Below are 14,152 nucleotides of genomic sequence, written 5' to 3' on the forward strand. Positions count from 1 at the left end.
TTCACACACACACATCGGTATGACACACACACACACCTTGCACTGCTAACTCAGTGTTGTAAAACCATTAAACTGCAGAGTGGTTAGCCTGGCTGTGTGTTAGCACGGTGTGCATTTCACACACACTATTTTCATCTGTCAGATGACACCGAGACTCTCTTGTCGCAGAACATGGTCTGAGAAATCAGCCAGGCCCTACTGGGTGTGTGTGTGTGTGTGTGTGTGTGTGTGGTGTGGGGGGGGGGGGGTTCCGACAGATAGTAGCCCTGCGTAACCCTCTTTTTATACATCAACACAACACACACACTCACACACACACAGTCATCTGTTTGCATTCGAGGCCCAGCATTATGCCCAGTCAGACGGAGTGGACCACCTGTAGGAACCACATGTTTGCATTTCGTCATTAAGCTGGCTTTTTCATGCCAGTTGACTTAAAAAAAAGAAAATGACCCACTGTTAACTCCAAACTGGTGCAACAAAACCCTGATGTAAGACGTACGAGATGTAAACTGAGGGGCTACAGCAAAGTTAACTTCTAATTGTGTTTTCAATATATTGATTCATTTGTTGGTCTACAGGGGAAACAATGATATAACAAGTTCCCCAAACCAAGAATGGCATATTTCAATTTACTGAACCTGTGATGCAGAAGCAGCCTCTGTGGGGCGGATCACAGCTGACATTTAGTGAGTAGATAATGAGTTAATTTAAATTTTTTAGGTGAACTGTCCTTGTAACCATTTTCAGGTTTACATTCTACTTTGCATAAAACTGCAGCTCTTGCATTTGCCCTTTAACATTTACAAAATGTAATTACTATATTTGACTTAGCCTGCAGCTTAGAGAATTAAATCAGGCATCAATATTACTTGGCCAGGGCTTTAATTCCCACTGAGGGCCGCCCGGGTTAAAAATACTCTCACAGTACTCACTCCTGGCAGTGTCAAAGGCGTAAGGTCAGAAAACTGCAGCCCTGAATTAGACAAAGGACAGTGTTCCTACTCAATGTGTGAGTTTAATGCTAGAAAAGCCTGACTGCTGATCTCTGTTGTGCAGCCGGTGAGGTTGGGCCTGTGCTGCGTTACAGCGCTGGCATCAACCAACACTGCAGCCTTATAGGAAACCACAGCGTGGAGGTTTGTCCACTAAGGGATGCAAAGAGGCACAGAGTTTAAATAAACGACAATAAGGGTAACAAAAGGACTTTTAAAGGCCTGATGCGGGTGGTCTAACTAACTAAGATTGCACTCCAACAAATCAGTCTACTGGCTGATTTATTTTCACAACCAATACAAGCCCAGACATTTTTCAGATATTTTCCAGATTTTCAGCCCGAGTTCTTTGTGCCAGAGGTTGAGAACAATCAAGTAAGTGAAAGTGACTGACGAGCTTTAAAAAAACCTTCTGTAGCTTGGGCATGTGATACACCCCAACTGCAACAAGGTCAGTTCACTTTGGATTTAATTAAATGTAAGGTAAAACATCTATTCACTGAAAATAATTGAATACACTCTCGTATTTTTGTCTATTTCTTGTAATTTTCTAGGTTAATCATTTCCCCTTTGTGAGAATATGATTAATGTAAATAGTGTGTTTATGAATAGAATTTGTCTTTTTCTCTAAAAATCCTTCGTATATTTTCTTCACAAAGACAGTAAGTTTAACATCACACATTGGAAAATCTTTTTTAATGATAAAGACGTTGGTGTAGATTGAGATTTCTGCACTCTAACATTCTGTATAATTTTTAGATTTAATGAAACAAACTTGAATCTAAACACACTCGCAAATTGCTTCAAAATTGCTTCTTTGTCAAACGTACACTTCCAAAAATCCAGTTCAAGACCCAAGCTTCTGGTTCCACTTTAGGCATGATATACGAAACCCTACCTACTTAGCACACACACACACACACACACACAGACACACACACACACACACACACAGACACACACATGGACAGAGACATACACACCTAAGTCCACACAGCACTATGTGTGGTTCAGACACAATAGAAGCGTTGTTTTGGTTCGCGCCCCCGGGGGATCCAGTGTTGGGATGGGGGGGTCTGTGGTTTGGGTCGCAGAAGAGAGATGTGAGGGGGATCAGTGGAGGTGTGGGGGGGGGGGGGGGGGGGGGGGCTTCTGCTCCACAGCTGACCAGAGAGGGGAAAAGGCAAGTGGATCCCCTCTGTCCCACTCCTGATGCCATGGACACGTCCGTATAGGAAAAATAATCTGTGCAGATTGAAAAATCTGTAAAGCAAAAACTTGCGGTCTTGTATTAAGACTTTAGATTGAGATAAGTAGATATAAATATATTTTCTTGGAATAATACTCATATTTAAAAAATAATTCACATAAATGTTCTATTTCCACCTGCTCACATTTGCTATGTTTTCATGTGACCAGAAACAAATTCTGCCTGCAGTTAAGTCAATATTAGAGAAATTGTGCCTGTGCTGCATGAATGTTTTTTAATTTTGTATGTCTTTTTATCTATTATAAATTATAATATTTTTATTATTGAAATATCAAGTTTAACACACCTTATATAAGCAGGATTTTGTCTGACTAAAAAAAGGTTCATAAGAATAGATTTGGAGTTGACTGGAGATGTAGTATACTGTGTATTAAAGACATGCGTGTGACGATCTGTTGGAAACAGACAGATTTCCTCACAGTTTGTTTTTCAGCAGATTTCAGTTCATATCTTTGACAAGTCAAACACGCTCCACTGGCTTCAAACATGATCCATCTCGGCTGTGACACAGACAGTACTTTTTTATATCATGCCTGTATCTTGGTTTTCTTTGCCAGATGAAAAATGATCAGGTGAACAATTTGTCTCTTTACTGAAATCCCAGTTCAAAAAAATAAAAAAGGGCAGGACTTGATAAAATCACAATTTAATCTGATTCTTTTGGACCACATTCAAAACTGCTCCAGCAAACCACATTGCATGCGCCAGTACCACATGCTGGCTGGCCTGCAGCCAAGCTGAGCAGGAGAGGTATATCCCACTGACTGTATTTGTAGTCAAGACCCAGAGGTTGTGGCTGATCATTAGTTAAGAGATCCCTATCAATTACAGTGGAAGAGATTGAAACCAACCTCAAGACGTCCAGGGGGAGTTGGCCTGTTGGCAAAGCCGAGGAGCAGCACTGACCACCACATGCAGCTACAGGACGTATAAAAGGAGATTAGAGCTCAAGATTAAAGAAAAGTTTACGTTTGGGAGAAAATACAGGCACTCACACACAATATATCACAACAAGTTTTGACGGGACTTTGTTCAATAATGCTGATCTTTATGCCCACGCGCACACACATACACACATACGCACACACACAGACAAAGTCTCTGCCTGCACACAATCACAGCTCAAGCTGCCAATCCCATAGAGGACGGCAAACATAGTGCCAGAGCCAAGACCTTGTTAATTAGCCAATGAGCTTAACTCTGGGGGCCAACCCAACTCGCCTGTTAAGCTGTCATCACAACTACTTCCACCTGAGTGTATGTATCCATAAGCCCTCACATGCACACACACACACACTCACAAACACAGGTCAGGCATACAGGGCTCACAGGCCACATGGAAGTCCGAGGTTCTGTCATGCACTATAGCCTCATCTGCAGCTCAGGTGAAACGGCCTGCAGATGATTTACCCTTCAAACTGTGTTACTGACAGGCCCGGGCTGCCAGCTGAGCTGCTAATTGGTTCTGTTTTTGTTCTTCTATAAAGAAAAGGGAATCTAATGCAATGTTACATTCCAGGTGGAGCATTGATTAACTCTTAGAGCACATGCTCGAGGATGCACACGTTTGCACGTCCCTCAGAGTCTGTACACCAACAACGGCCCCCTCCTCGAGAGAGAGCGCGAGAGAGAGAGAGAGAGAGAGAGAGAGAGAGCGCATACTTGCCACAGCTTGAGTGGCAGCAACAGCAGAGATGTTGAAACAGGCTCTCAGCAGCGAGAGAACAAAGCGAAGCCTGGCAGAAAGTCTCTATTGTCACAGAGCGACAAGGGTTAGAGGAAAGCTTGGCCTCCCTCTGACCCCCTCTTCCAGCTGGGGAAGCCATTATATGGGTGATTGGGAGCCCAGCTCTGGCCCGTCCTGAAGTCAAGACACAGTGCAGACTCCTCCGAACTGGACAAGAAGTCAGGCTTGAACACACAGTGAAAGGACAAGGCTCATAAAACTGTAGCTGCACAAACAGCTGTGTAACAGGTCTCAAGGCAGAAGAAGTGTGGATAAATACAACCATTCAAATGTTTCCCATTGCTGTATATGGATTATGCCAGGAATGCATTATTAATCAGTGTCATTAATCTGTTAAATTCAGACACAAAAGCTCTATATAAAATACAAGCTTTCGAAAGCCCATATTTCTTTAAAACACATCCTGAAGTTTTTGTTTCTCCAAGAGTTTGAATCCGAGGCAATCTAATCCATCGGGACCGTGAGCGCATTTTCCCATGAGATCTTCAACCGTGGTTGGATTTTGATTAAAATATTGCTGAATTCCAATTAGTGAATTTGTGACGCCTTTTTTTTTTCAACCAAGCCGTTCACAAGTACACACACAAATATAGCTCTCTCGCAAAACAAAAAAAAAAAATCTTATTTCGTGAAGAACTGTTTTGTGCGGCCTGATTTTCACGGCCTTTAATCATTTTTTAAAAAACTGAGGCCGGCATTTGGGGAAGGAAAGAATGTGGGGAAGTACAGCGGAACCATGGAAAAGATTTTGTGTTTTACACCTAATTATGAGCTATTATGAGCTCAAGTTTCGTCCAAAAAATCATTGATTTAAGTCGTGATGACTTATGAAAAGAAAGCTGGGTTTGTTGGATTGTAGAATGCATCATCATCTTGCCACTAATGCCAGACTGGAAGCTGTGATGTCGCCCGTTTCCATATGATGGGAGGGGCAGCTGGCGGTGCTCACTAGTCTAAAATGATATCATTGGTTTGAGTTAATATGAATACCGAGGGTAAGGATTCCCTTTTGTTGTTTGGATATCTGTAACAAATACATACAAATGATGTAGTTCAAATCTCCCACTGCTGTGCATTCAGACTGATGGGTAACTGTCCAACAGTATCAGACTCCCTTTCAACATTGTCATTGTTCTAAAAAAATGTATCGACATGAGAGCAATGTTCCTTTCAGTCTATGAGTAGTACCCCGCCTGACTTTGAGAACTCATTCATGTCACTTTTACTCATTTGAACCCCTGCTGAAAAAGGCTGATATGTGTTGTTCTTGTGATTTTTTAGAACTTGAAGATGAAGGCTATGCCCTTGAGGGGTTTTCTCATTTTTTTTCCGTTGCGTTGCCACGCGTAGGAACCTTGCACACTGGGTCTGATGCGTTTTATTATTCAGAAATTTCTAAGTATAGGAGAAGATAAGGAGTGAAGCAGTGAGGACGATTTTTTGATCCTGTCACACAAAAGGAAATATTAGGTCCATCCAATCCTGAGAGGCCGTTTCTTAGACTGCACATTAAAAAGTCCTTTGATCCAGCTGATCTTGAACATTAGCTGGCAGATAAGGTATACTGGTTCTATGTCTGGCTCAGAGTGCTCAAACACCTCTCTGGAAACACCTCGGACAGAATGCGAAAAATGCAGAGGAAGAGTGAGGTTCTATATATATTTGAACGTGCAGAAAAAAGAACTCGGCTTGCAAAGACTTTAACTCAGCTCTCATTTAACAACTTCAAACAAATTCACAAATTAGTCACACAGGTGTCTGTTTTGTATTTCCACAAAAGCACTACAGTGTGGTGGTCATCAAGCCCAATCTCACTTTCAAATGAAACACATGAATTGTACAGTAATTTATAGGAGCCCTGGTGGAAGCAGGGTTTAGACAGAGCCAGAGCTGCTCTGGGCACATTAGATGGCTGACTTAGTTGGCATGAGGGCGCTGCGGCATTAGCAGGGGGCTGTTAACAGTATACATATATATTTAAATTATATATATACTATACATAGACAGAAAGGAACATTGTTATATAACATATATATATATATAAGGTCAAAGAAACGTATGTTAGGTTCAAATGTAATAATGCTTTTGCTTATGTGTGAAACATTGTTGTTTGGTTCATTTCTCTGTTTAGTCCAGACGTTCACCTACATGTAGAAGAGCATCTCTATTCAACAGCATGTCCGGGGCCCACATTCTTTCTTCTCCTCCCGGCCTTGAACATTTTATTCAGTAAGCAGTCTACCAGTTTAAGTGCTTCAACAGTATAGAGGAAACCTTTTGTATGCAGCAAGCCCTTGTAACCGCCACACAATGCACACACAACTCAAAGAAAATGCTAAATTGTCAAGAAAACAGTGGACCTTCACCCTCTTGGCTTGTATGTTGTGAAAGTCCAGGTGAAAAAAAGGCAATTTGCAGCAATTTGACACAATCTTAAAGAGTTCTAGGTAGTTTTAAAAAATGAAGCGGCAGTTAGGTGGAAAAATAAATAAAAAATGGTTGCAAAGCAAGGCCGTATCTATTCATTAGAACTGTCGCAGGCACTTACGGCTCCTCTGAGCAGTGGACAGCCTACAGTGTGCCAACAGGGGGTGAGCACGGCACAAAGGCTAAAAGCGACATCATCCACACTTTAGCTCCTGGCTATAGTGCACGGAGGGGTCAGCCATGTTAGGCTAAGTGAGCGCTCAGTGGGTAATAGGGTCTGTTCCATTTGATCATGCAGCCAATCTAACCTGGGAGATCTCAGCTGACTGGACCTTTTCCAGCAGGAGGCGGTGCACAAAGCGAGGGTCGGCATTGTTCAGGCTTTTATGTGCTTGCTGTTTGAGTGCAGATGATCAAATCTGGTCATACTGCAAGAGGATTCAGATCAAAACCCTGTTTTAAGTGTCAGAAAAAGACGACCTGGAACAAATGCTGAATCAACCTGTGGAGCTCTCTGCCAGGCAGCGCTTGAAACACAACACAATCTCTCATCTGTGACACACCAGCAATCAGTATATAAGCCTATTTACCAGATTGGCCTTGCACTCCTGTGTGCATTTCATTCGTTCTACAAAACAAATAAAATCTAAGAGCTTACGAATTTAAAATGCTTCACCTTTACCATTACCTCAAAACAAAGCTTTAAATCAGGATTCATGCAGGGTTGCCTGATGAAGAGGGATTCTAAACATGTTCAAAAAAGTGATTTGAAAAGGCTTCAGGAGTTGAAGGATAGATACAGAAAAAGGGGGAAAAAAGTAACAGTAATCCCATCATGTGGAGACAAACAAAATTTAAAAAGACAACAATACAGTGAAGGAGAGACAGCTGAGATTAAATGAAGAAGCATTCGTCAAACAAATTAACAAATGAGAACCAAAGGGTGTGGGGCTTCATTGCCGTCCATTTTGAATGCAACTGTTTACTGCTGAAGAACTCCCTTAATAAAGCATTCAGCCTCAGCCATCTATTGATCATCTCCTCCCATTTCAATTCAACTCATTAGGAAAAGACGCGGGGGCACCTGTCAGTCTCCATACGTGGGGCTACATTAGGCTCAAAATGAAATGCATTGGCACATCACCACATGAAAGACACTTTTACAATGCGTCCTCAAGGATCACAGCCATTCACCAGAGTATTTACAAGGCCCGGAGACAGAGTTATTATTCCCGCTGACGCCGTATGAATGAGTGCGCCTGGTAGTATTGCACATGTTTATCTCGTTTGTTTTTGTCTTAGCTAAGTGTTTGCAGCGTGATCAATGCCACTTGTTAGTCCTCGGGGATAGCAGCTCCGCTAATTAGCAAAGGAAGAGCCAAACTCGATTTATTTGTTCCTGCTCTGCTTTTTAGCCCCATAACGGAGGGAAACTGCACAGGAGATGGGAACCATTTTGCTGTGTTGCGGTGCTGCTGAGGCACCGTGTGTGTAAAATCCACTGCTGATCTGTTGGCTTTTATGCACAATTAAAGTTGTTTAAGACACCCCAACTCTATCAATTGTTTTAAATGTTATTTTTATATTGTTTACATCTTTTATTTTGTTTATTTATGATGAAGTCATAAGCAGTGTGAAAAATCAGGAATAAGGGCACCTCGAATTCAACTCCATGCTTTTGTTTTCTAAATGTAGAGACATGCATCCTTAACTTGCGCCACACAGATAATATCACGTCATCTTTCAAAACTGCTAAAGCATTCGAAAGCTAGAAATCTAATAGAAATGTAATTGAGAAAAATAAAATGCATCGCTTGTCGCAGTGTTTCTCCAACACTTTTTCAGAGTTTCAAATGTATCACTGTTTACACAGAAGTTAATGCCCCAGATCCTAGATAAAGAATTCTTGGAATTTCAGATCATAGCTGCAACTAACAGGAGAGGAGGTGACCATCCACAAACAATTTTAAATGCAAATTTTGCAAATTATATTTATCCCATTGACAATATCTGACATTTATATGAAAATAAAGAAACTCCTGAGAAGCCTGAAGGTAGTTTTGTTCCTTTTTACAGTGATGAGAAAAACATTGTTCTGATGTATTTTGCTGACTGAGAGAGGCACGAGCTCAGCAGGGTCCAACCTGCCCGGTCGAATGTGAAAGCAGAAACTTAAGCAATGGATAATGGAAAAAGGAAAAAAAAACAAGACATGCACTCAAAGTTGCATGTTCCTTCACTCACATCTCCTTTGATTTGACGGGCAGATGTCACAGGACTTTTGAACACACTCACACACACGCACAGGTTTTTCCTTTCAAACCATTTTCCGCACAGTAGATAAGAAGCGAAGCTACCTATCTTTCAACTAAAGACACTGTGTACTGTAGTACGCCTCTGGCTGTTCCATTCTGGCCCACTTTACTGTATCAATAACAAAGTAAAACCTCTAAATGAGAGAGATCAAGCGCTCCTCTGATATCATCACGATTACTATGTGCACCAAACAGTAAAGAGGGGTGTTAGATGGTTTTAGATCTGGCTTGCTGTGGGGTGGGAAGGGGCAAGCTGAGGCATGCTGAGAGGCTCCAGTGCTTTTCTGTGTTAGTGGTGCAGATCAGACGAGCAGAGGAGAAAGGGAAACCGGTGTTTTCACTGATTGATATTGTGATCTAACGAGCGAGGGATCTGTCAGTTGTAATTTTAGATGTTCAAAGATCCTCTGGAGAGGATGTGCTCGGAAAGGGAAAACAAAATACAGGTAAGGTTGCTTTTTGCTCTACGTGTGAGCGAGGGGTAGACGAGCAACATCCTGTCGATCAGATATGAGGAAATAAGCTGTTTCAAAAGCCTGCGAGTCCTTTTCTATTCACAGCACCACTGTCTCTGTTAAAATAGACAATGTGCCACGGATAGAGCTTATTGAGAGTTATTATAAGGTTAAAATATATCTTTAGCTTATTTTGTTATATATATTAATTGGTTATCTGTTTGGTTCAGACATCGCGACCGGCACGTTTCTCGTCTCAATGGATTTTAGCTTTAACACTTCAGATATTTTGCAACAGCTGCACAAGACGACAAGAAACAACCACAAAATGACACTGAAGAATGAACAGATCGGACTCTTACACAAATCACAAGCTTATGCAGTAAATTACGAAATGACCTAAATGTAGTAAAATCAATTATACAAAATATAAATGGGTGCTTGAATTAAAGGTTGAATTTCTGCTGCAATCCATGAATGAGTAATGTAACTTCTTCTTTCAGCTTCTGTCCATCTGTCTGATGGAGGTGTTTAAGCATGTACTTTTCCCTTTTCTATAATGGAATACATTTTTTAAACTAACATGTAAGGTGAATGATCAAAGGCTCCTCCCTGGATTGATATCATTGTGTAAAACTTTATACAACAAATTCTCTCAAATCCTTTTAGAGAGAGATTAAACTAAATTACAATTCATGCATTTTTTGAGGAATGAGAGGTTTTCAGACGACTATAGTGTTGAACATGTCGAAAAATTTGTCTAGCCAGGTCTTGTATGTATGAGTATGAAGGTTTAATAATAAAAAAAGTGCACAATGAGTGCAAAAGTCTGTCTCCTTACACTGCCAATAAAACCACACACACATTTTTGTACTTCTATAATAGTGTGGACACTAATTAGAATAATGCATTTGCCAGCCCTTTGCCCTATCCTTAACCATCACATCTACATCTCTAACCTTAACCCTGACCTAACCCTAATTCTAACCCAAACCTCGAAAGTGAAGACCAGTCAAAGTGTGCTCACTTTCCAAAAACGTCTTCACTCCATAAGGTGTATGCTCAAAATGGTCCTCAAAAATATATAAGTCTAAGTACACACACACACACACAAACAAAGATAATTATCGCCTTACCGTCTTGTTCTGTCTTTGTCAGCTCCACAAGCTTCTTCTGTTTCAGTGTGTCCACCACGTCTGCCAGGCTGCCTTTGCGGCGCTCCGGGGTCCCAAACGTGAGGCCGATCATGGGCTCCCCGCGATCCCTGGAACCCTCCTCTGGCTTGTGTGGAGAGGTAGAGTTAGTCTGGTAGGAGTAGACCGAGCAGATTTTATTGCTTTCATTGTCCTGGGGAAAAACAGCACACAAGAGTTTAAAGTTAGAGGCATTTGATTTTTGAACTTCTGTGTGTCATCACCTGATGCATTCTGGGAGCCCTGTTATTAACTTTTTGCACATGCTTAAATGTGCTTTCATTAGCTGGCTGGCATGACATTAAAAAGAAAGTCAGCAGTACCAGATCAATCATGAGGAGACCTGTCTTGTCACATGATTGCATAAGTTAAAAGGGGCTGGGCCGATATATGTTATTTTACTATAGGGTTATGTGTCTGTGTCAGTTAAAGGTTCCAAGTTATCTCTCTGCTTAAGTCTTAAAACAACTAAATACAAAACATAGTTTGGTCAAAGTTAAAAGATATTTGTAGATTAATTCAAATAATTCAAATAAATATAATAAAACGTTATACGGAAAGAAGCATTACATTTTATAGCCTCCAACACACAGAAATCCACCCAAAACATACACACATTTGATGACAGTTGTCTGAGGTAGTGCTAACTTATGCTGGAGGGAGTTAAAAATCACTGAGGTTTTCTGTAGTTGTAAATCTGAAGTAATTCAACTTTTAGTGAATTCTAACTCATTCCTGTAACAGTGAAAGTTACACAAAGCCAGTAGCTGAAGTCTTGTTGATAGCAGATATTTGAATGGCACTTTCTATTTTGTGCTTTATGACCAGCATGTTTATGTCCCACTGTTGCTGAGTTAAGCAACAGGCACAAGGAGGATATATTTACAGAGACAGAAAGCCCTTGTAGACGACCACATTGTCCCACACAACAGACACTTTAGCACAGGTGTTCTAACACCAGGGCTATTTCTGGACGGTTTCTCCTCCTCTTACAGAGTGGGGGGATCTCCAAGAACTTTAGGAGGCTTATGTTTCAAAGACAAGGGGCTTTGGCTAACAGTGACATCTTAAGACGCCCTTGAAATGGCTCCAGGAGGCCGTGGTGTGCACTTTGTCTTTAAGCGGAAGATGCCTCTGTAATGAGGATTAGGAGATTGTGTGTCACTCGTGGATTGTTCAGGTGTGACTTTTCAGGTCCATAAAGCCACCCTGGAGTTATACAAGCGACATGATGCACTCAGGAAGGTGTGAGGGTCAGCGCGACTTATAGACTGAAAGGTCACGCATTCACTCTCTGCAGCAGACAGTTCTTGGGTAAACCTGTTGCAAATTGTCCTTGAGTAAAGCACAAAACCCTGATCTGGTCCCTTACCTGGGTGTAAAGACGATATGCCTGATATGAAATGGAAAAATATCTCTAAGTACCTCAAAGGCTTGGGTCGATTTATTATGTCTGTATGAAACACAACAGAACATGGATAATGCTCCACCTTTTCTGACACAAAGTTGCCCATCCTGCATTTCTTTCTAAATTAACGATATGCGGTGCTGCCATTTTCTCCTGCTGGCTTCATGCTCCGAGAAAATAACCAATACTTGATTATTTTCTTTTCTGGTTCTAAAACTACCTTTTCTTATTTTCTTTTTCAGAATCCATTATTTACACGCTATCAGTCTCCTGTGGTTGCCCATGAGGGACAGTAGACATATTCAGGTTTGAAAAGAGTATTTGATAACTTAACAAAAAGGAAAAGAAGAAAAGAAACGTGGTGAAAATGGAGTGAGCCTTCACAACGTATTCAGGAACATTTTTGCCTCAAGGTCACTTTGAACCCGGACCATTAAGAGATGCTTAATAAGTTTGAAATAATTTTCTTTGATAGGCTCGTATTGTGCGCTAATTACGATTGATCGGAAATAAGTTATTACCTCAAAGCAGCACATAAATATCATTATGTCCAGTAGAATTTGGTATCATGGCCACATTCAAATAAATTTAGAATGTGAACGACAATTTTTGTCCGAGTACTGTGTTCTGCCACAACACCGATACCTGAGGAAACTTTCCTCTAAGAACTTTATCCTTTCCTCAAAGGCCAAAGTCAAACACGCCTCGACCATTAGGGACAGACAGAACCTGAAGCCAAGTTACTACTCGGCACACACACTCACACACTCTGTCTCACACACGGACCCAGGCTCTGGAGAAGAACTAAGGGGTATAAGTCTCTGGAGGAGAACCCTCACTGGGCTGCCCACAGCACTGCCTGCAGCACACAGACCAGAGAGAGGCACTGGTGTGTGTGTGGGGGGGGGGGGGGCTCTCCAATAGTGCACCATCATCATTATGCATGAGAATTTGTACACCCTGTGTACTCCTTCATGAGTGTTTTATGAGCTGTGCGCCCTGAGTGTGCACACTGTGTCTGCACACTCACCACATTTGTGTTATAAATTTGAGTTATAGGAACATATCTCAAGATAGAATATGGTCAATTTTTCAACTCTTTGCATAATTCACTCCTCACCATCACAGCAGGCCCAACGTTGTCCCACTCAATATCTGTCCTCTTTTCTCTGATTGGCTGCAGCTCGTCAGAGTGGGTTTGGTCATGCGAAGAGGGCGATGCCGTCTCCTTTGGGCTCTCTCGCTCGTGTTTGGCCCAGGCCGCGTCCTGACCGGCCACTTCCTCTTCTTCAGACTGTTGTTGAAATGGAGGCGTTGTTCGCATGGAAGACATCATTCTATGACAGAAGAAAGTAAAAATAATTTTAAAATGTTGCCGAAAACTGTTTGCGATTAGTGGTTCGAGGAGAGGAGACAAGCGGACAGGAGACAAGAGGATTCTAGGTCACCATTGAAATGCTACAGTTGCGCTTTCTGATTTCACGATTCTACAACGTGATGAATACTGATCACTGATTCAAAAGTGATATATGAGCTCCATTCTCCATTCAGAAAGTATATTTTTGTTCATTAAGTATGTATAAATCTATGTATGTCTCTAAATGTTTTAAAAATAACAGTATTTTGGGGGGGTATTCCTTATTTGCTTTTATAAATAGTGCTGATTAAACAAGTCGTCATGTGTTTGTTGAAGGAATTCTGCATGTTATCTGACTTAAATCCCTTTAATACTTCACTTCAATAACACTTATTATTGATACTTATATACTTTATGTATGGTGGGTGTGCTCTTCTATTTGCTTATGTGTATTTATCAAAAGCTATTTTTATAAAAGACACAGTAAATGGCGGTGATGCACCTTGACGTTGTTGGCAACCTGCCAATAAACCAAACAAACAAGAAGAGGAATTCATTATAGGTGAACTACTTTTGTGTTTCTATAAATGGATGCATATTGAAATTTGAAATTGAAATTTGTATCCTCCTGGTCGACAACTGAGTGAAAGGATAAACATTCATTTACTGTGAGACTTCTTCAAATAATGAAAATATTATTATTATAAATATGAAGCTTCAAAAATAGTGGCCCATCTAATGTCTGCTGTTTAAAGACGTATTCTTGACTGCTGCTATTGCTGCAGCTCATTCATTGTAAATAAGCCATTTATAACTTGTACTGTATAGATTGTTGATCTATAATCTAAAACTCAACTTTCCCCAAAAGAGTACTCTGCATTTAGAATGCTAAGAGCTTTCCTATTTTTTCCACGTTAAGTGAATATTAAGGCCACAAAAAGCAGCTGTTAATTTCAGAGCGTCATTTAAAACGCAGACATGAACG

At 41.0% G+C, this 14,152-nt stretch overlaps 1 protein-coding gene and 1 long non-coding RNA gene across 5 annotated transcripts in view; one reads left to right on the forward strand and one right to left on the reverse strand.

The window, feature by feature from the left end:
- Positions 1-14,152, reverse strand: part of LOC133954866 (transcription factor SOX-6-like) — a 101,021-nt gene that overhangs the window by 51,480 nt on the left and 35,389 nt on the right. For 3 of the 4 annotated variants that reach the window (XM_062389403.1, XM_062389402.1, XM_062389400.1), the window contains exons 3-4: positions 12,931-13,147; positions 10,346-10,556 (exon numbers count right to left, since the gene is read on the reverse strand). In XM_062389403.1, coding sequence (XP_062245387.1) covers positions 10,346-10,556; positions 12,931-13,146 — 427 coding nt within the window. In that variant the 5' untranslated portion in view covers position 13,147. Of the gene's footprint in view, positions 1-10,345; positions 10,557-12,930; positions 13,458-14,152 lie in introns of those variants that run through there. The other variant, XM_062389401.1, reaches the window with a different exon arrangement.
- Positions 9,066-13,113, forward strand: LOC133954869 (uncharacterized). The gene is made up of 4 exons (XR_009920834.1): positions 9,066-9,200; positions 10,392-10,517; positions 12,053-12,116; positions 12,994-13,113. It is a non-coding gene; the product is annotated as an uncharacterized LOC133954869 (long non-coding RNA).

Source organism: Platichthys flesus, chromosome 6 (assembly GCF_949316205.1).
Source record: "Platichthys flesus chromosome 6, fPlaFle2.1, whole genome shotgun sequence".
NCBI lineage: Eukaryota > Metazoa > Chordata > Actinopteri > Pleuronectiformes > Pleuronectidae > Platichthys > Platichthys flesus.